Below are 23,540 nucleotides of genomic sequence, written 5' to 3'. Positions count from 1 at the left end.
TATCATGCTTCTATATTCCAGAGTAATACTTCCACTCTAAGAACCGTAATTCCCTACTAAAATCAGTGTTGCTCAACAGCACAAGCAGGAAAATATGCAGATGAAAATGTTGGGGTTAATTGAATCTAAAGATCTGTGAGGAAAGTAACTGAGTGGGCCATATGATGACAAATAGAATTTGATATCTGTAACTGTAAAGCCATTTTCACCTAAAACCAGGGGAACTACTTACACATTTTCTCAGGGTCTTAATTAGTGCATGGAAGTGATCTGGGAATCACTTTGACAGTAAAGTCCAAAATTTTGTTTAATGGTGTACAACACTGAAAAAGAATACACTAAATATAAGGAACAGGATAAATAATAGATAAAACCATTACACAGATCTTCTAAAATATGCAATATTAGTCATCCTAACTGAAAAGGATGCTTTAGAGTTTGTATGTCATAGGAAAAAGAGCTTAATAAGATAGAGACTGTCTACCAAAGAGAAAAGAGGAAAATAAGGTTGTACAGTAAACACACAGATGTATAATGAATGGTACTGCAAAAATAGATGTGGAAGATCCAACTCTTTTGTCCCCTAAAAGAAAAATAATATGTTCAATAGGATGGAAAAGCAACATTTCCAAAACCGAAAAAGGAAGTTTTTCACACAGTGCCAAGTTAGCAGTTACACTGGACTGTAAAAAGTTAGCAAGAGTCAAAACCAACTGACATTTATGGGAATAACAAAAGTATTCAAATAGTGAGCATATAAAACAGTTATGAGATATACGCAATCGTACATTTGAAGTCACTACTCATTACGAACAATGGCTGAAAATTTATCAATGACAGATGAAGGCTCAGATCTGCACTACATGTTTCCAGCACTCACCTCTGAAAGTATTTGTGCCAGTCATTGTTGCAAACAAGCCAGTGAACAAGACAAATTACAAGCCCTGTCAATGACAGTGGTTCCTATGTTCCTGAGGTTAGGAAGTAGCATTTATTGGGGAGTGAATAATGGAGCCAGAACCAGAATTGGAATTACTTACTGAAGAGGAATAAATACTAGTAAGCTTCATCTTATTAAGTAGCTGAAGCAGCAGCCATTCATCCTGCCATTTTGGAACTGACCCTGCCCTATTTCTTTATTTTTGCCAATTTGATACGTGTTTCCATGGGAACAGAAGCAGGACTAGCTACCAGCTGAGTCAATCTCAGCTGCTGGCTCCCACTTCTCACGTTTTGTTCCGTTTCCTTGGAAACTGCTGTCAAATGAGAAAGAGAAGTAAAGCAGCTTTTGCACTTTAATATTTACTCTCTCTTTGGACCTGCTCTAGATCCTCTGGGTCGGCGGAAGGTTTACAGCTGACTCTAATGGCCATTCATTTTCCTCCTCTCTGGAATGGCTGCCAGCCACCAGTGGGCCCCAGCAGATGCAAGTAAGAGTTCTCAGTTTCAGCTACTGCTGGCGGGCCGCCTGCTGTGAGCTACAATGGCAGGGTTTGAAAGCAGGCTACAGATTTCAGGAGACATTTGGCTCCCACAGTCTGTAATATTTCAAATTGGAAGGAAAGAAATTAAATTTATTTAAAAAATAGTAGGGGAAACAGATGGGTGTAATGATATTTAGAGAACAAATTGACTAACAAGATCTGACCTGCATTAGGCTGAACACCCTCAGAAAATACTTCAGCCAATTATATTCTTCATTTCATAATATACGTTTGACAAAGTTCTCACTAAGCCAGCTGTTAGCTGACTGAATAGCCCAACAGCACAATGTAAACAACGCTCCCTAAACACATCTGTTTATGCATATATACATATGCAGAAAGAGAAAAGAACGTGATCTGATTGTTTCAAAACGGCGAAGAATCTGTGTAAATCTACTTGAGCACATGAATTTGAATCAGACATCTTTACCAATTCCAGACCTATGCGACTCCCATATTTTTATCATGTGTATGCAAACACACACACGCACCCTTCTCCATATATAATTTTGGGCCAGGGTATTTTCCAGTTCTTACAGCAGCATTGTCATGACTGAAGATGAATATGAAAGAAAAAAATAATAATGAAAAATATATTTTAAAATTGTATTAAAGAACATAAAAGAGCCCTGCAAAAGCATGTAGGCAACTAATCTACGGCTTAAGTAAAATTTTCTATGAAAATTATACTCGATCTACATCTGTGCAATTAAATCCCAATTTTCACATATATTTTGTTGCAAAATGTAAAGAAAAATCTATTTCACAAGACAAAAGGCTGTCCTAAAGAAAATATTTATATATGGTGGCCTCTGCTTTTAGTTAACTAGTCTAACTATTTGGGTACAGTACCATGTTCACTTTGGACATGCTTTTGAGGGAAGAGGTTAAAGAAATTTTAGCAGATCTAATTGCTCACAATTACATAGATCATTGTTGATAAATAATGCTTTGTTTTACTAATCATTGTGTAAATTAACTGAAGCAAGGAGCCTAAAGTTCCTCCTGAAGGACAGTTCATGATGAGATAGCTAAAACCAACTCTATAGTTTGGACAAGGACCAAGGAACAACAGAGTCTGTGTGAAGAGAGAAAGTAAAAATTTCAGAGTGAGGGAGACTACCAAGCCTTCATCCCCACGACACCCACCAAGAGGCACCACGCAAGCGCAGCTGGGAGGAATTTATGGAAATGACTTCTTGGAACTTATTTTAATATGAAGCGGGAGTAGGTTATGAATATGTATAGGCATATTTGGAAGTCTTATGTATATGCAACATTTGATTACATAAATTGAGGCAAGTTGTTGCCCCAGGCACGCATGGCTTTGGTGACAGTCACCGACCCCACCCCCACCCTCAGCTGAATAAACATACCTACTTTACAATCTGATGAGATTGTGGATTCTGATTCCACACGTCACTTTTACTCTTCCTTTTCTTTCACACCTAATATATGAACTTCCTGAGTTTTCTTTATCTCACATCTCAGTTATGTTCACAAACTCTCACTTATCAGTGGCCTGGCATTCCTATTGTGAGTAACTTCTAGAATCGTATATTTAGTTGCATTCACATACAGTCCAAATAATATCTGTGGAATATTCATTTCTTCAGGTACTACACTAGGAGCAGTCTCACAGAAAAGACAATCAGAGATCCAGGAACAACATTTCTTCCAGTCTTGTTGCACTTTCATCCATCCACCAAGAATATACTCAACATTGTTGGGCATCACAGAGTTGTGTCAAGTCAGCTAACATTGTGATTTTGTTCTGGGTTAGTTATTTGAATGAAAAACTTAGGCAGTTGTAATTGTTTTAAGTCTTATCCACAGAGATGTAAGACATCTGAATTTACCTGGCCTATTTATTGGTTTCCTTCAGCTGAACTTAAAATCAAAACCTAAGCTCCCATTTTTCTCTTTATCAGTAAGACTTCACATGGCAAACAAGATAATAATCCTTAGGTTTGCTGCTGCAGTTGCCATCAGGAAAGACCATTTTCTGGAATAACTTACTAAACCTTTGTCATCTTATCATTCACTTCCTCTTCCACTGAACAACACAGGTCCCAGCACAGAGACTGGGACTTGTCCTGAAGGACTCTGCAGGCTACACCCCTCCTTCCTGGAAAATGAACTTTTATTTATTTATTAATTCTGTTTCCTTGTTCTAAAGAATTTTATATCCATTTGAGAGTTTCTCTCTTATTCCATGGCTGTTTAATTTCCATGACAGCCTTTGATGAAAGAAATTGCTGGGTCCTTTTTGGAGACCTAGCATGCTGTGTCAGCTTCCATTCATATGCCTGCTGGCTTCTTCAAAGGACTTCACTGAGTTTTTGCATGACTTGTTCCCTCACAAGTGCCATGTCAACTCTTCCTCAACATAGCATATCGACTTCTAATTCCACTCCTGATTATGATTTTTATAAGCTGGACTGCTACAGACATTAACTTACAAGTTTGAGGTTTCCACTCCATCTTGAAAACATGGCAAGTCATTTGCAACTTTTCACTCAGATATCAAAGCAGTTTTGAGCTAATGATTACACACTGCTGTCAGTAGTTTAACTATTACTCCTTTGAATTGCTTTAGAAAGTCTGGGAGAATAGTCTGTTTCCACTGATATATTTCTGATCAGTTTCTCTATTCCTACTGGCAACTACAGTTACTCCTCGGTGAGTTCATCAGAAGGGTTCTAGCACAGCAAGCTCTACAAGCTCTTCCACAAAGAATTTTGCTAAATAAAGCAGCAAAGCAATCATTTAATCATACTACACAGCCTTGTTTTCTGCAAGTAATACTCTTACATTCTGATCAAATACTGTCCCCAAAGATTCCCTGGCAAACTGCTTGCTACCGATATTTAGAGAAAGATTTATTATTAATTTTTTTTGCTTTTTGCAAGTTAGACTGCTTTACTGTGTTCTATATTTAACTTACCAGACTTTATGAACCTTTCTATCCTCATTTGGATACAACTTTGTTTTTTTGAAGGATGTCTTCCTGCTGTTTCATCATGCTGAGTCTCTTTTTCAAGTCTTACTTGCTGCATGGCATGCCTTTACTGTCTCTCCAATATGATATTCTTAACACTCTCTAGGCCACCTGCAAAGATTTAACTCTCTACAGTGTCATCTTTAGTGTTTCTTTAAGAAGCTTCCTCAGTTTTATGTTGCTCCCCTTTCTGAAGCTGAGTACCACTTCACTGACCTTTTTTGGTTGTTGCTTCTTCAAAGCCATCAAAGCTAAGAACGATCTGTCTGCAGTTACAGAAAAGTCCTTCAGATATCAATGCTTCAGAACAGATTCTGTATGCTATTCAGAATGAATTCAAGGGTTAATTCTGTCTTTTTGGATTTTCTAATTTGTTGAATTACAAAGCAGTCACCACTCCTAAATAAGTTAGTCTGAGCATCACATTTGTTGAGTTTACACAGCCATTTTTTGCTTTTGCAATGTTTATGACTCCCTCAACATACCAGTCAAAGCTGACCCGACTTGTTGGTTAGCAATATGTGTCCGATAGCATACTTAAACACTCGGAATGCATGTTAATTCTGCCTCACTCACTGCAATGATTAATTCATTAATCTGAATTGACTCCAAATTTTCTTCAACAGACTGCACTACTCAATTTTTCCTGCCTATTGACATTTTTGTTATAGCAATGTCCTCATATAAAGTTGGGCATTCTTAGTTTCCACACTTTATTTCTACATCAATGCTAGAAGGCCAAATAGGATGTGTCTCATCGATCTGTTTTTCTCTTCTGTATCTTCTAAAATGGCACTTTGTTCTAGTTTTTTTTTTTCTCCATTTCATGTTTATTACCATCCCAGGACAATTCAGTGTGAAACCTTAAATACTGGTACTCCAGATTCCAGAATGAAGTTTATTTTTAAATAAAGGTAAAGTTATCATAAGGTTGCATAAGAGGAAACATTGCAGAGGTAACTACATAACTGGCATTAAGACATCAAGAAATGCAAAGGTTGCTGCCCTAGATCAACAGGTTTTAAAATTCTACTAGAAATATTGGCATCCCATATGCAAAGTATTATTTCTATCGAGTCTAATGCAAGATCTTTTTAGCTTGGGAATTATGAAGTCTAGTACTTCTCCTTTAGTATACAAGTTCTTGTTTATTGAACATTATCGTTGGTTACCTTTGAAGGCCACAGTGATTCAATTTGTGTCATAGACATTTGTGTTGGGAGAAGACAAGCCAGTAACAGGCTTTCAAGCTAAACTTTAGAGCCAAACAATTACTACACCGTTGTATTATGAGCAACAGGTGAGTGTGACTGTATGTTTACACACAGACTTACTGAACTGCAGTAAGTACCTAACTGAATTGTGATGTGGCTATTGCACAAGGAGAACATATTCCACTTTGTAAAGGATTTTGCTGTTTCAGATTGTGGTTTCATTCCAATGCAGGTGTATCAGTGAGCAACTGAAATTAGAGCAAGCTGGTTTCCTATATACTTTTTGTCTTGTGGCTGGATTCTTTGCGTCTAATAAAGTATGAAGATCCCCTATAGCATGTAATTTATAATGTTTGTCTTTATACAGAGGGGTAAACTCACTCTGCAACCTTCCTCTTGGTGGATACACTACCAGAACCCACAGCTGGCTGTTTCCATCAAATCTGTAGAAGTGCTACATCCTTAAAAGCTCTGTATCTGCTCTGTCAGGTTTGACTGAAACTGGCAAACAAAGTTTGTTGGGCAGTAGAAAAAAAACACAAAGAGCACCCTTGCACATAAACATTGCCATCTTAAGAAAGCAGAACAAAACCCAGATGGCTGGGAAAAGGTGCTAGAGCCTTGCCACTGGGGTAAAGTTCTTCCACAGCTGCATACACAAAAGCACTGTAATTCCTCATGGCCTGTCAAGCCCAAGAACCCAGCTGGCAGGATGGTGAGGGAGGATGCACTCCAGTTGACACAGCCAGGAGAAACAGTCTGGCAGGAACCTACTCGAAATCTGATCATGTCCACAGAGCACTGTGACTATAACAAAGAAGGTGAATTGCGATCTAAAAAAGCAAGTTCCAAGTTCAGCCTAGGAAGAAGCTAGTGAGAAAAAAGCAATTGGTCTCTTCACTGGGCTGAAACATTAGCAAAAAGAGAAATGTTACAGCTAGTGCAACAAGCAAACCAGATAAATAGAGATAATTATATGATTAATTCCCATTTTTTACACTGCTGCTTGAAGTTAAGCAACATTTTGTGTCAGAAAATACTTCTATGTTATATGAAAATCAAGCCTACAGTACTCTATATAAAGTATACATGGGTGAAAACTTACAGGTCTTCTGCAGATCAGCATACAGCTAAGGAAATTTTAAAGTGGTCCCTGCCTTTACCTGTAACCTGTTTGATTTTATCCAAGGACTACATTGTCTATATATCATATATCAAATAACTGCCCTACAGGTGGTTGGATGGTATAGATGCTTTTTACATCTCAGCCATTAAAACTTTTAACTTAGTCTCTTATGGAAGCCATAGATGTACTTTTCATAAGGATGCCTGACATTTAGAGTCAGGATGCCAGAAGCAAGTCTGAAAGCTGACAGACCCAACATCCCATCTGATATCTTACTTCTGTCAGGGGCAGAGTCACCACCAGTGCCTTCACTTCCCTTTGCATTTTTAGATGTAGACTGCCTGTCCTCAGCTTTTAAGGCACATATAGCTTGACTTTACAAACAATTCTGGAAAAGGAGTCTGAATTCTTAAAAAGTGCTTGATAATTCACTGGCGTTGGTATTCAAATAAACTATTTTGTGAATAATGCCAAACAGCAAAGGACACTGCCAGTTTTTAGGCTCCACGTCTTGGTTACTTTGATAGACTTGTTTATTGAGACACAGTTAAGAGAGGACCACCTTATGGTAGCCAAATGCAGAACATCTACATAGGAAGCTGATGAGTATTCATAGCTAAAACAGCACTCAAACAGTTCATTAGCTAGAATGACTGATTGTGTTCATAACTTTGGAGCCTACATTTAGTTTAGTTTCTATCACTTGATTCAACTTTAACTGAAAGAAAATACGCCTTTAAAATTATTTCATAGAAGCAAGTGGGACAAGGAATATATGAGACAGAGTATTGCTGAAATAAGGCAGAAACTGGCCTCCAGTAGTGTTTACTATGGTGGTAAGTGCTTTTCAAACATGCAAAAGGTAATACCTGCTCAGGAAAACTCAACTACCAATTAAAGAATTCACCATTGGAGAATGCACTTAACCTCCCTAAAATTTAAAAAAGCAAACTATAATAATAATAATCTAATTTAACAAGCAAATACAACTGTTATTTGCCTTTACTCAGGAGTTTCTGGGACCTGAAGAGGTGTGTTTCAGGAAAGCAAACTGCAGTTCACCTCACTGCTTTTACAAGATAAAAACATGTACAGGATTTAAATGACTAAATTTGCTTGCATAATACTTTTATTTCCTTCCCTCCTCAAATCCATTAGCTTAAAAAACATTCTGGGAATTTATAATAATAGCTAAGAGCACTTACAGTCAGTTTAACTGAATTCTATCCTGAGTGTTCAAAATATTACACATCCTTGTGTGTGCATTCAATGAATGTGAGTTTACATGGCCTTACATAGTTTCCAGAGAATTTAAGTTCTGATACAAAGTTCAGACAACTGGTTTGCAGACCTGTGGACTAGATAGCACCGAATGTGGGACAAACACACTGAATTTTTAGTGGTATACACTACACGACCAAGGAATACACTGATAATTCAGATGGAAATTGCAACGATTTTAAAACCGCAATAAACATTATTTTTCAAATATATGGTACTTATGTTTTGGTAACTTCACAGTTACTGCTGCTCTCTGCAGAAATTTCACTAAGGTAATTCTGATAAGACCAGATGTCAGGATGTTTATTTATGGCTTCCCTCTGATCAGGGAAAAAAGTAAAAGTCCTTCTAACTCATTCACCCACAGCACTGAAATGAGCATTATTTCAACTGAAATTTGTGACTACTCATCCATCATAATATATTTGGTTTTAAATGAGCAGTGAAACCATTAACAACACTGGCAATTGAAATATCAGTTGCAATGCAGTAAATGCAGAAGTGAAGCAAACAAGTCTATCGACAAGCTGCTATTGTTTCAAGCTCTACAAACACAAAGCAGAAGTGTCTCCACAAGACAAGTTTCTGTTACATTTTTCATTTTTTATTGACAACTATAGTAACTGGGGAGTCTCTTAAAAAAACGTTCAAATGCTAGGGAATGACTGAGAAGTATGTTTTCAGACTCTAAAATGATTGAAAAGCATCCATTGCAGTTTAGGAGGCATCGTTCTAAAACACCTTATACAAATTATATTCAAATAAAAAGTAAATACTTCTACTAAAATTCCAGAGCTACACTGCAAAGTAAGACCAAAGTAAAAATAATGGAATAAAATATATCTTTTCTTGCAAATGTTAACATCAGAAGGGAAAATTACCATTCTTTTTCTTACTGATTGCCAAATACTGAAGAATAGAATAACACTTCTAGATTGTCCTCAAATAATCTAATTTTCAGCTATTACCAGTTTCCATGTTGGAGGTAATAAACTCTCAAATGCTGCTAATCTGCATACAGATAGATTTTTTTTTATATCCTAGTTCTGCACTGTTGCTGCCGTGTTTTCTGCTGTCAGTTTGTCCAGAAAGCTTTTCTTCTAGAAACCTACCTGAATTCTGGAAGATTTGTACAGCTGGCATTAAGTTATTACCTCCTCCCTATCAAAATCTCTAGCATGACCTTTCTGAGAATGACATTAAAATAGGAACAATCACGGAGTGTGTGTATGCTCATGCTATTACTGAAAATAAATATAGCAGTAGGTAACATAATTCCTGAACATCTCCATAAAGAATGCAGTCTAAGCAGTGACCCCTTCTGCACTTATCTTGAATGAGCTCTTACTGAAATCTGCTAATGGGTTCTGATAATCTATTATTTATTGCAACAGACTCTAATAGAGAGTCTTAGCAGAGGACTCTCCTGTGTTTACAACACTTTCATCTAAAATATCTCACAAGTGACAGAAATGTGGCACCTTCAACTACAGATACAATTTCTTTTGGTTGCAGTTACTTAATTTGTATTTGCTTTTACAAAACAGAATCCTGCTTCCCCCCAAATACACAGCTTGACCTGCTTTCATATAACCTAGTGCAACTTTAGCTTGTTCTTACAGAAATCTTAGATACTGATATGCAACCATAAGTATTACTTGGGCTTGAGGACATACCTCCATGTTATACTTTTCCACTGTCCTTCTCAAAGGATCCACAACCTGCCAGCAAATCAGGATGCAAAGATCAATCAGTAGCATCCCTCCAACTATCACCAGTAGCTTCTGGTCTTTAATGATCTGGAGAGACAAAAAAAAAAAAAAAGGGGAAAAAAAGGGGGGGAGATTCCCATGAGCCATAGATAGATCCCTGTACAGTTTTAGTCCTATATAGGGAGAAAAACACAGGCTGCTAATAAAAAGGGTTTTTAACAATGAACAAAGAGAAGTTTCAGAAATATCAAAAGATAAAAGCAAGAAGACACAAATTATTTTAGTTTGTTTCCTGGTTGTTAGAAGTATCTAAAGTGCATTCCAATTTCTAAAAAGAAATTGGGAGGACTCTTAAATATTGATATTGAAGTCCAGGTTTAATATTAAGTCCTGGAAAATATAACCCACTCATATTCTAGAGAGTCACTATGGTGTTTATGTATGCAAATGCGCAAAAGTGTTCATTACATCTGTCAGAGCAGCAGGAGTTCAGACAGTTTTCACTAAGATTTACAGTGTTCACTTCTTCATAACCTTCTCGGATGTGGAAAACACAGAATGGTCAGGGTTGGAAGGGACCTCTGGAGATCACTGCTGTTGACACACTTGCCAGGTATTAAAAGATAAGTTAATTTTTGAGGTTTTGTGTGTATGTGTTTAACATTTGCCTCTGTTACCCAGGGAGCAGAAAGGGATGTTATATTTTTTAAATATTATCAAGATTAGAAGATTTTATTCACATGCAACTTAAAACACGTTTTTAATTTTGCATGGATTTTAGGTTCAAAAAAGAAAACAAGTTGCTAATAAAAATAACAAGCAAAACCATGTTTTACAGTCTTGTATAGCTGCATGCAATATCTATATTATTTCTACTGCTACACAGTAGCAACACAGAAAAAATACACTGCAAGTACATTATTTCAGTTGCAAGGCTCTAAGCATGTTCAAATATCAGGCTTAAATTAACTTTGTGTCAGTCCTCTTGTACCTATGTTCATGTTTTATAAATTAATATGTACTTCTATTACTAATGAACACTCATCCAATATTCAAAAGACATTGCCAAATTGTTTCAACACGGACAAACCTACATATTTTCACCTAGTTTTGGTTCTCAAAAACAGCTGGCTTAATCCAAATTAAATATTCAAAAATATCAAGCCTGAGCAGCTTAATAAACTTGCAATTATTTCAGTTCAATTTGATAGACTTGTTAGGATTTTGAAAATGCCTTATAAAGCCAGAAGTGTGAGCTAATATCAATACAGGTGAGGGTGGTATGCCTTCCTAGAATAAATTGTATTTGCACTGAATACCTATTGAATTGTATGAATATGTTTTGAAATAATGCAAGAGGAACTTCAGAAAGTTTGGTTTTCATATTATTTAGTGAGATATATTCTTCATTTTGAAAGGTGTTTCTGCAATATTTTGCACCGCTTTTTTGTTAATCTGCTAGTTCGTTTTATAAATCATTTGGAGTAAAATGAGTGTAAAACAGGCTAGCAATCAGAATGGCTTAAAGGACTTGATGCATTATTTTCATCTCCTGAGACCAGTTATTTAAATCCATGTAGCCACCATCATCATAGAGGACCAGAAAATGATGCTTTCCACATGTTTGCAGCATAATAAAGTATTGCAGCAGTGATAAGGCAGTGTGTCCATCTCATCAGAGACAGCACAGGCATGCCTGGAGAGGGTGGGTCAAGGGGAAAGGTGAAGCTTTCATGGTGGTATGTCTCACTGCCGGATGGTTTGGCAAGGAGAACTTTTCAAGGAAAAGTTGTCTTGGTGGGAGGTGCACAGGGAGGAGGAAGACTGTTGCAATGTCTTTCCTCCTGAGGCTAAAAGGAAAGCAGGTATTAAGCAAAGATTCTCAGACACAGCTTGGTCCCTTGTCTTCTTTGGGAAAACATAACCAAACCTAACCTTTTAGTCATTTACCAAGTTGCAAGCAAAGCTGAAACAGGACTGTTAATCACTGAGGTTACCCTCTGCAGAAAAAGCTCATACATTTTTTATCTCTTTTCTAATGCCTCTAAACAGGGCTTGTCAAAACATACCTAGTGCTGCTCTTGGTGCGAGTGGAGATGTAGAAGAGAAAACCATGGGGAATCAAGTCCAAAGATAATTTGGATTTAGATGAAATGTAGACCTTCAACCCAAATTTCTTTTTCTCCCTCTTAAATGGCTAGATAAATTATTTTATTGGCATATTTCAGTTGGTCTTTCTTTTTTAACGGATGGGGTTTATTTTACTAAAGTTGGCTGTTTAACCATTATATGTCTAACCTCTCTCAGTAGCCGATGGGCAGAAACAGGAGCCTTTAAAGGACAATTCATTCCACATATCTTGGGCACAATTTAGGATCAGAGAAATTAGTGTTCTGAAATATTCCCCTCCCTTTGCTCCCCGACCAGAGAGGTGTTAATAAACAATTTACTTCATCTAAAAATATGCATTTGAGAAATTTAAAGCTATGTGAAAAGAATCTGCCAGAAATGTTTCTTTCTGCTCTACTGAACCATAAAAGTTCCTTGTAAAAAACCCATAACATCAGTAACGATGCCTTATCTTTCTCATGAAAATAGGGAACGTTTTACCAGGGACAGGTAAGGCATGTGACAGCTAGCCCACTGCCTTCCAAATTGATACCAATTATATTGACATTGCAAGTTGGGTTGAATAAGATGCAGATTTGCCAACACTCAGTAATGTTAATCAAAGTGGTACAGTAATGCCAGAAGCAAAAGAGTAAAAGGATACTATCAAAAGCAGTAATACTGATAATCCACTCACTAACAGGGTCAAAAGAAATCTCATATTAACACTTCCTATTCAGAATCACATTGCTAATTGCCCTTTCCTGCTTGTGTGCATCTTCTATTTGTACCTGACCCTGCACTACTGTAGGTCAATATTGGTATTTTAGTTCACATGTAAGTTTGGTAACCTTTTTTGGAGGGCGGGTAATTATTAGACCAAATCAAAGCAGAAATGCAGCTAACAGTGGAGCTCTTCCTTGGATACCTCTTGGAGCATTTTTTCCTGTGTTACATTGCGAACGGCCCTTTTCTGGACAGAAGGGGAGACGCGCGTAACAGCAGCTGTCACTGGCAGCAGGTGTTATTAATCCCTTACGTCCACCAGACAGCCAGAAGGAAGGCAAGCAAAAGAAAAGCCCATGAGATAACCTGAGGAAGCGACCTGCACATGCTGCCAGTGCTGCACGCAGGGCGAGCGGGCTGACGGCAGGGCTCCTGAGGCTGCCCCATGGAGCCATCGCCACCACGGTCTGTCCCTGGCAAAGCCACAGCAGTAATGCAGCTCTGCAGCAGCACTCTTCACCAAAATGCTAGCATTTCGTAACGAGGTGTTGCGATTCAATTATTTTTCACTTCTGACAGTGATTAGCAGAACGTCCTAACATAAACTTGCTCTGAGAAATGCCATTGGTGTGTCACTAGCAGCATCTCTAAGAGGCTTGCTGATCTCCACCCTCCCCCCACAGAAAGCCCAGCTTTCCCCCTGCCCGGCCATCACTCCCACACACCAGCAGTCCTTAATTCAGTACATCCACTCCTTGGGAAACACCAGATGCACTGAAGGAGTCTTGACTCAGATCTTGTGAATCCAACAATTTCTGTGTCTGACAGAAGAAAGTCATGAGCAACGGAGGCTCCTTACAATCAAATATAATATTCTTCTTTCAGAGGAAGATCCTTGCTTTTCCCCTTTTTATCTTCCTTCTAGCATACAGTAGATCAGCCTTGGGAGAAACGCAGGGTAGCTAATAAAATCCATTTTTTGTGAGTGCTGCTGACTCCTTGCTGAAGCCAAGCTCTCATACAGCAGCATCTGTGAGTAATATTTTCTACCATCTGTGATTGGATAGGTGAATCTGTCTCATCCTGGCAGATCTGCCCACTGTTATAAATGCCATTGCTACCAGTCTGGACTATATATCTGGATTTGAAGCTATCTGTCCTCAAAACAAATTCACTCAGAACAGAAACTGGTAGGCCATTTTCTTCTCAGAACATCACTGTATGAGCAAATCAAAATTTTTCTGAAAACTTGTGACCATGAAGACAAGTTTAAGATCAAAGTCCTTACCTTTTATAGACCTTGCAGTTTGATCATAGGAGATATAAAATCTGTCTGAAGTTCTGGGATGAAGTTTCTGCTCATGAAAACCTTGGGGATTTTCTAGAATTATCACAGGCTGTACCACCTGCCACAGCAACTTCAGCTGTCCATTTGGTTATTATTTCACAGACTTTTTGTGCAGCTTTTTTCATTTGCTTCCATTGTGCCCTGCAGGATGCTATCCTCCACCTGTTTATGGGATCATGTGGCAATTTGGCAAAAAACAGTAATTCAACATTAGGCTTCCTCTTTGTAGTTTGGGCAAAGGAAAACTTTGTTATTTCTTGCCTTATTAGAAACCAACTCTGCAAACGTGTATGACAGGGACCTTAAAGCTGAGCTCCATTCTAAACCATGAACAAGGAGACTTACGTAAAGACTTACTCTCTTCTCCAGGATGCAACATTAGCTTTGTACTCTGAGTTCCACAAAGAGCTTTTCTGCATGGATCAAATAGTTAATTTCCTCTTGTCTTTTTGTTTTGTTTTTTTTTTCAGAGTTAGTTTCTTTGCTATCAGGAACTTTACCTCCCTTTTTCAGAATAAAATTTCTTTAAATTTAAAGGAAGATCTGTTGGTAAATATTGGTGGTTTGTTTATTTGTTTGGGGGTTTTATTAATTGCATTCATAGAAGCATAGAAAGGCTGGGAGTATTTTTATTTTGTTATAGGTTTTGAGATACATTTTCTTTTCCTTGAAAATTTAGGGGTTTTTCTGTTTAAGAAGGCAATTCTGGTTTCTCTTAGGTAGATCAACCCTTTCTAGTCTAGCTGACAGATCTGTCCCTTGCCTCTGGCACTAGCTGGATAAACACTTAACGCTATTCAGTAACTTTTTTTTCAGTTGTCTCTTGCCTGACTCCTGGAATGGAATCTGTAGAGAGAAACCCTCTTTAAAGGATCCCTCTGTGAAGCTTCCTAGACCTTATTCCATTAAATGAACAGCACTGACAGCAATTACTGAAGCTCTCAGAAATCTGAAACCCAATCTTCCTCTCCTTGGTACATACAGAAATCATGCTGATAGAAGTCCTCCCTCTGAACTGAAGGGGAAAGTGAAAAAATAATAGAGTTTTTGGGGAAAAAAATTATAAAGTCTGCAAAGCTGCAAAAAGGGACCATAAAACCACGCCTAAACTTGCCTTCAGGATAGTGTCTCTGTTGCATAAAGTAACCTTTCATTTCTCACAGTACAATTACTAGATACCTTAGGGCTGCTCCCCTATGTTTAGTAGGTCGGCACAAGTGGGATGGTGCTGTGAGGCTGGTGATGCAGTCAGTAGTAGATAGGTGAACTTTGCCATACATGGGCTGATGGAGATATCTATCTTTGAGTTATTAAAGCCATTAATATTTTAGAGATCTATTCTGTAATACACTCTTAATTTCTATTGTGTAACAGAATGAGAAAAAAGAAGTATTGAAAACACATTATCCATTGTTTCCAATAGCTCTACAATGGTCTTTTTGAACAGCTATTATGAGTATTTCCTATAATAGGTTCTATGATTAGTATTGGGAACACTTCACACTGCAATTATATTAGTTTTAATGAGTGAATGCTAACACTTTAAAAGCATATTTTGCAGTAGCAAGGTTTTTTGACCAGGAAGTCACTGGTAGTAAATAGCTAAGCTTAAGACTTTTTACTCTTTCAGAAGTATTTTGATTAATTTGATGAAAGATTTGTATATCTACTTATAAACTTAAAAATAAATGTTTTCTGTGAGGATTTGCTGTGACCCCCTTCAGTCTAATAACTTGATGATTTTTACTGCTTTCCAGGATAGTGGAATGCATGGTACTACTGATAATAATGGACAATTGGAAATGATCAAAAAGCTTGTTTTTGAGAATTAAATAGCTACAGTCACTAGCCTGCTAAAGCGCTTATTTCTAGAACGTGTCTTCTTTTCTGACTCATGCTTAGGATAATTTCAGAGCAACTTTGGCCAAACTGACCCTCTCAATAACTGCACTGCAAATGTGGATGTGTTGAATCTATGCCATGCTGCCAGGAGAAGCTATCTGATTAGAAGACATCTTGCCTCTCTTCCAATTCATGTAAAAGAAAGGGGGAACATCCTAGGGGGATGCTCTCTAGGGGGGATAGAAGATAAAAATTTTACACAGGTTAGAGAAGGAGAGGTATTCAGTGACTAATTAAAAAAAAATATAAAAATCTTCATCTTTGAAAGCCTGAGCTTTGGCTACAGTTAGTTATGGCTACAGTGCATTAGAGAATTGGAGAGAGGATTGTTTTACTAACATTGCTGATCCAACCATAAGGAGCATGCAGAATGATATAACATGGCTAGTTTCACAAAACTCTTGAAAGGACAAAAATAAAATAACATTGTAGTCTTAAAAACCAAATGGCACTGAAGAAATTTGACTTCACAGCATTAGAACCAACTATTCTTGCTATACAATGTTTTGTAGGGCAGTTTCAGCTGGGATAGAGTTAACTTTCTTCTTAGTAGCTGGTGCAGTGCTGTCTTTTGGATTTGGTGTGAGAACAATGTTGATAGCACACTGATGGTTTTAGTTGTTGTTGGGTTATGTTTACACTAAGTCAAGGACTTACGAATTTCTCAAGCCCTGCCAGCAAGAACGCTGGAGGGGGACAAGAAATTGGGAGAGGACACAGCCAGGTCAGCTGACTTGAACCAGCCACCAGCCAAAGAGGCATTCCACACCATGGGATGTCATGCTCGGTATGTAAACTGGGAGGGGGGGTGGGGGGTGGGGGGTGTTGGCTGGGGCCTGGGGATCGTTGCTCAGGGACTGCCTGGCCATCGGTCAGTGCATGGTGAACAGTTGTACTGTGCATCACTTGTTTTCTTTCCTTCCTTCCCTTTGGATTTCCTTCCTCTCCCACTCTCCTTCCTTTGCATTATAACTGTTGTTGTTGTTATTATTATTGCTCTTTATTTTTTATTTTCTGTCAATTATTAAATTGCTCTTATCTCAACCCTCAAGTTTTACATTCCTTTCTGATTCTCCTACTTGTCCCTCTGAGTGAGGGGGGACTGAGCGAGCTGCTGTGTGGTGCTTAGTTGCCGGCTGGGTTTAAACTATGACAACTCTCTTAGAAACAAACCTCAACATTCTGTTCACTTCTGGAACTACCATGAGTAAAGCAAGATATGCTGTCATGAGAGAACTGCATATCCCATCAACACAGCAGGTCAAATTCACCTTTGACAGAAATGCATCTGCTGAGCCCAAGATTGCACGGCGGTAAGTGTGGAGGAATTTCTACCACGGCTGTGAATGCTCATCTTTAGGGTTAAAAGGGATCCCAATCTTCGGGAAAAAAGTGCACAAAGGATTTGAATGCTCTGGAATAAATGTTCTGATTTTGTTTGAGATAACATTAAAATACCTAGACTTTAATATTTTCTTTAATGAACAATTCTGTGGGAAAGCATACTACATTGTTACCAAATAGCTGGGGACATCAATGCACTTGATTACATTTACAATCCAATTTCAAGCTATTCAGGAATAAATTGCTTCATACTGTATAGCGACATGTTCTTTATTTCTCTGTCATCCATTAGTCTCATAATACATAGAAATTATGGTTGTAGTGCTGTTTATGAGCAGTTACATCTCACACAGAGTTTTCATTGTTTTCATTGCTACTGAGGTTTAGCCTTATCAAACTGTACCATGCAGAAATTTACATACATAAATTACTCCAAAAGCAGATTTTTCTCCTAGATGTACAGTTCATTAGCTCAACTTCTTTCTGTGACAGAAGCTTGAGATTTAGCTCCCCGATCCATATTTATATGAATGTAAATTTTAGAAATGTGATTCCTATTGTTCCCTGGCTGGCATTTTGGCTGATCAGCTTTTATGACAAACAGGATGCTTACTTTACATCTAAATATGGATTCTAGGATTACACTGACTATTTTCAAAGCTTTGGACTTAAAATTTATAGTTACAGCTATTTGGGTAAAAAAAAAATAATCAGATAATTTGGTTTCCACTTGTGTTGCTTTAGGAAGTACTATATCTGTATATTAATAACCCATGAAGCTACACCTGAATAATTTATGCTGCACTGTAAGTATCATGGATTACTTGGTCCAGTGGTAAATATTCATAAGGAAAAAAAAAATCCCAAACAAGCAAATTTCAAACCACTGTCTTGCTTACTCTCAAAGACTGAACAATAACACAGAACATTTCTTTAGGTATCCATGTGCTGGTTCATTTGCAGCAGATGGTCCCTTATAGATTGTTTTACTGCTGGTATGGTTACCCAAAGCAAATTTTTGGACCTTGACACATCTCCTATTCAGACTTATGGTCTCTAATATACACTTAATGAAATACACGTGCATGCTATGTATGTATGGGAAATCCAGCATATAGCTTTTTGTTATACACACAAAAAGCCCTAGCTAGATTGAAATAAATGTCCCGGGAAAGTGTAAATATTTACAATCTGAAAACTGACCTCAAAAAATATTTTCTAGCAGTAGTTACAGAAAACACTGATTAGGTAATAAGATCTACATTCACACTAATACAGAACTACATCTATAAAGGCATTTAAGTGAGCAAATAATATATGGCCTGTGAGGTTCTGACCTAATCCCTCTGTCAATATAATCTGGAAAACTTTGCCTTGTTTATCTTTAAATGATTGAGATAACGAGTATCTCTTTTAAAACCCCTTTAGGACTTCTGTGAGAAAGATTATAGATTCTAATAAATTTTAAATTCTATAGATGGCTTGAAAAACCTATAGAAAAGTTTGCAACTAGAGATTACACTCATCCTATAAACTTTCTCACAGAGGGATTGGGATAGCAATAAACAGACAAGTTGTGAGGAGAAGGCAGCAGCACATAAACCTTTAAGTGTGTGGCATCCAACTGCCTTTTTCTCTCTGTTTTTTTTCCCCCAGGGCACTCTGTGCAGTTGCAGGTACTGACAGCTTCCCTGCAGCTGGTACCACGGGGTGAGAGCACACAGCCAGCCACTGCCCACCCCGACTGGAGGGGTCAGAACTGGGGGCTGCTTGGAGCAACCCATGTGTCCTGCTGCCCAGAAAGATATGGATGGTGTCTTACCCCTTCCAGTCTTCCATGCATTTCTGTCTATGGACCATTAAGTATAGAAATTGAGGTGGGTTGGCCATTTGTGTTAAAAAATGGAGTAGGAAGGCAACAAGCTCAAAAGTTTGAGAATTCTTGCTCTGCTTCACTCAGGTAGTAAATTTGCTTCTCAAAAACCATGCTCAGAGAGACTTCTAAAGCATAACACATAATTCTGGCAATTAATTGTTTTTCTTCATGTCATCTCTTAACTATCTTATACACGAGATCACCTTTCTCAAAACTCCTACTGCCTTTTTCATTATGTATTTTTTTCCGGTTTAAGGGAAAAAGACTGCAACAGAAGACTGCCCCTTTTATTACACAGCCCTATTGCCTGCCCAGAGCACTCACTGTGTCTGCTACATGACACTGGCATCCTGTAGAAAACTGAGGCTGCACTTAATAATGCATGCAGAGGAACAAATGTACATTGTAGAGATCCTAGCAAGCTGTAGGTTTTCAATGATTGATTTTTTAGCCACAACATAAGCCTTTTAACATTTTCATGAGCTCATTCTTTTTAAACAAAAGGAAAGAGAAATAATTTACAGTGAGGTTCACACACCAGCAAAAGGAACCTTTAGATTTTTGCACACCTCATAAGCTTGAGCTAAAAGAATAACTAGTAGCTATCACAAGCTGTACAACAGCATAGCAGGAAGACAAGGAACAGAGTTCGCTTTTAGGTTTTACAGATACATAGTAATATTAAACACAACAGGGAAACTCTAAAATCCTGTGTTCAGTTTTTATGCTCTGCCCAAACTTCTGTGGCAACCATTCCGGCCACACCTAATTACAATTTTTTCTTGCCTCTTATTCCTTTCCCACTCCTATGTTTCTTTCCCAGTCTATGTCACTATTTCTCGGTCTGCCATTCTGCCTCTAAATTTCAATCTTAATCTAATTTTAAAGCAGACCTAGTCCCTCAGCTAGAGTTTGGCACTTGAATCCCAAACTCAGGTTCTACGTTCCACTATACTCAGCTTTCTTGACCACTTCTTACTGTCCTCCTTGCCCCATTCAACTCTTTCCTGGCTTTCAATGTTATTTCACATCTCAGAATTTTAATCCAAATTCAGTCTCCCTCCTCAACTCCTTCTCCCAGTCTATAATCCCAGGCTCTTCCCCATTCTTTTTATCTGGACAGGCTCCCGTTTCCTCCAAAGCCCTTAGCAGCTAACCTGATTTCTCATTCTCAGCCTCTTCCCTGCTCCCAGCCTCTGTGCCCCATGGTTCCCCTTGCAGTACCAGTCTCTGTTCCGTCTGCTAGTGTCACCAAAGCAGTCTGTGCAATCTCTTATCCATCTTTGCAACGCATGAAGACCACAGCTCTCTTCAGGAGTCTTTTAAGGATTTAGTAGGCTGAATGCAAGAAGATTAGTTTGCCAGACTGCAGCCTGACAGACACAGCTAAGTCAGGCTGGACTAGTAAGTAATTTTTCTCTGTTGTGGTTGGTTGTAGCTTTCTAACCCTGGATAGTACCAGTATCTTTTCTCAATACTTGTTAAGCTTTTTAACCCTTTATTGTCTGAGAACTCTGCAGTCACACAGTAAATTTAAGAACAGAGAAAAGCTTATGAAATATCATCAAGTAGAATAATATTGGCAAAGCTGTAGCAAAACAAGTCTTAAGAAAAGATGCTGTTAAACATCCCTTGTGCAATTATATTCTATATTTACCTTGCAATAACATTGTCAACGTAAAAACATATGCCACCAGAAATCTACAGTGGTAGCAATAACTGAGTACATTGATAATATTTTCAGTGAAAATTAAACATAAATCATCCCTCCCCTGATGTCACAGTTAAAGGATTAACTACAAATAGACAGAGCTAGAATGTACTATGGTAAAGGTAAGACAAGCTTATCACAGCAATGGCAACTGAGAACTATGGTACTTTCAAATACTAACTGCAACAAGCAGCACTGTGATGCAGATCATCGTGTTTTATTGTGTTCACTTACAAATGGTCAAATACTTGTTTTTGAAGGAACAGTATATATAAAGCTTATGGAATCTTTAAATACCACTGCTTTGGATTTTTTATGGTGGTATTTGTCAAAAGTGAGTGGTCTTTATTTGGCATACTGGAGTTGTGCAGGAGCAGTCACTACACAGGACTGCTTTAATGCCCCCTAAAACCTGACCGTGCAGTTCCCATCAAAAAAGACAGCTTCACAACCTTCTAAATTTTACCACAAAGACTGGCTTCTTCAGATGGTTCAGCTAGCTAAAGCTTCCCCAGGCCACTATAGGCTCTCTTGCCACTGATAACTCTCTTCTCCCTCTTTTACCCACTGGCAGTCCTCCTGCTGGCAAGGAAAACATAAAAACTTTGCCCTCCTCTGAGCAGAAGACATTCTGCAGCCCAAAATAAACAGAAAGATGTATCAGAATTACACCTCAATTATAAGTGTTACAGTTATTTTTGATACTAATTCCATTCTACTTTCCATTATCTCTACTAACCTCTTAAAAACTCAAAAATAATTTATTTTCCCCTACCGATTTATCATTTCCATCTGACAAAAATTGATTCCCTTGCATCCCTCTGTTTCAGATCCAGCTAAAATGAATACATTTAAAATTTGCTTCCTTTGAGCTCTAGCAAGATCAAAGATGGTAACAGAGCTCTGGGAATCTTGCAAAATGTCTCAGTTAGCAGCCTGATAGAAGGAGTGTATTCTGAATTTTATTGTTTATTTTTTTGCAATAACAAAGGAGTAGATGTATAAATGGGTGAAAAAAGAAGAGATTTTTGAGAGCTTTATAAACAGAAGTAAATAAAAATCTTCAGCTAATTCAAGATACTCTAAATCATTTAGTTACACTCTCCACTGAGCTAAAATGGAGCTATAGTGTATTATTATTTAAAATTCTATATATTTTCTCACAACGAGACAGAAATCTACTCATCTCTTCACAAAGATAAGTGTCCAGTAAAAGTCTAGAAGCAATTTTGCCCTATCTGATGAATATAAATAGATTCACTCACCATATTCTTCTCTCCCTTACTTAATACCCACTTCCATGAAATGAATGAACCAGTATTTTCAAAAGCCACACAGACATCCTTCCACTCTGTGAAGAAATTTTGCTGTTTGGAAAATTTTCCTGATTAAAATATTCAGGACGACAGGCATAAATATCAGATTTTACTGTCATACTTATATACAGGTGGAAACCAAAGCGATCCCAATTAATAGGCTCCATAGTACTTAAATAATTTTGGAATTTTGTACTCCTTGTATTGAAACTGCTGTGTGTCATGTCACGTGCTGTCATGGCACAGCTAATTCAAGAAACATGAATGTGCTTTTTCACACAGGACTACCTTTATTTATCAGTTAGTTATTGTTTGTGAAAATTTCTGTTGCTTATGCTTCCATAGATACAAAATACTTTGTAAACTACATCTGCTGAAAATGGAAATATCCTTGTAAGACATAAGTAAAGAATGCCATGTTTTTCAATCAACTCTTAAAAATGCTCTATCCTGGCAAATCAAAGAAAAAGTAGGACTAGTAAACATTTACCCTGTATAGCTAATTTGTTTGCATTAAGAAAATTGTTGCCTTATGATTCATGTTTGTGTTCTGGAGTGGAAAATCCAAATAAAGCAAACCAAGATAATTCTGTGGCTATGATCCTTTAAAGTTCACAGAACAAAATGTGTTATTTTCTGAATTCCAGAATATTGAATAAGATGCTGTAATAGCCTTGATGTTTTCAGTATCACTTACAGTGAAGTAGTTCATAGGTCAGCATCCAGGTGTCTGAAAGTTTATATCCCTTATACTGGTCAGTGCCTTTTAAACTGATGTTAAGTAATTTTTAACAAACAGCTGTGAATAAATAATTGCAATTTGCAGTTGTTGATGAGCCTGTTGAAGAACAGCCACTATACAGACTTTGAGCATTACATTTAACTAAAAGACAGTGATATTTAATATCGAGTAGCAACTTGAAGCTCTGAAATGAAATATTTTCTAAAAAACAATAAAGCAAATACTTGGTGACAGGCCACTGAAGTACCTGCTCATTCCTATTTGGAATAATATGCATTGTAGAAATGATAAAAATCTTAGGATAATAAAGGTTATCAAGTAAATATTTTTGTGTTACCCCACCAGTACGTAACTTCACTAATTTACAAAGATTTTTACCAATATAGCTGAAAATATATTTGCAATGTAAAATTTCATTTTTCAAGAAGGTAAAATACTGACTCAGCTTTGGTTAAAAGTCTTTAATACAGGTAGTGTAAGATACTTTAGAAATATATACTGGACTTTGCTAGCATAAACTGATATATTATGTGGGCACTTTGCACAGGTGCAGAAAGCGTGGTCTCCACTTTCCTCCATCCAAATACACTATTTCTGGTACATAAATTTCTTACAGTTTTAGTTATTTTTAAGATACTTGTTATTTAC

At 37.5% G+C, this 23,540-nt stretch overlaps 1 protein-coding gene across 1 annotated transcript in view; it reads right to left on the bottom strand.

Moving 5' to 3' along the window:
• The window catches only part of GABBR2 (gamma-aminobutyric acid type B receptor subunit 2), a 490,629-nt gene that overhangs the window by 133,938 nt on the left and 333,151 nt on the right, over positions 1 to 23,540 (bottom strand). Inside the window, exon 13 of the mRNA XM_040588223.1 lies at positions 9,783 to 9,905. Within this exon, the coding sequence (XP_040444157.1) occupies positions 9,783 to 9,905 (123 nt within the window). The remainder of the gene's footprint in view (positions 1 to 9,782; positions 9,906 to 23,540) is intronic.

This window comes from Falco naumanni, chromosome 3 (assembly GCF_017639655.2).
Source record: "Falco naumanni isolate bFalNau1 chromosome 3, bFalNau1.pat, whole genome shotgun sequence".
Taxonomy (NCBI): Eukaryota; Metazoa; Chordata; class Aves; order Falconiformes; family Falconidae; genus Falco; species Falco naumanni.
The sequence above is the reverse complement of the archived record's forward strand: the minus strand, read 5'-3'. Positions and strand labels throughout refer to the sequence as shown.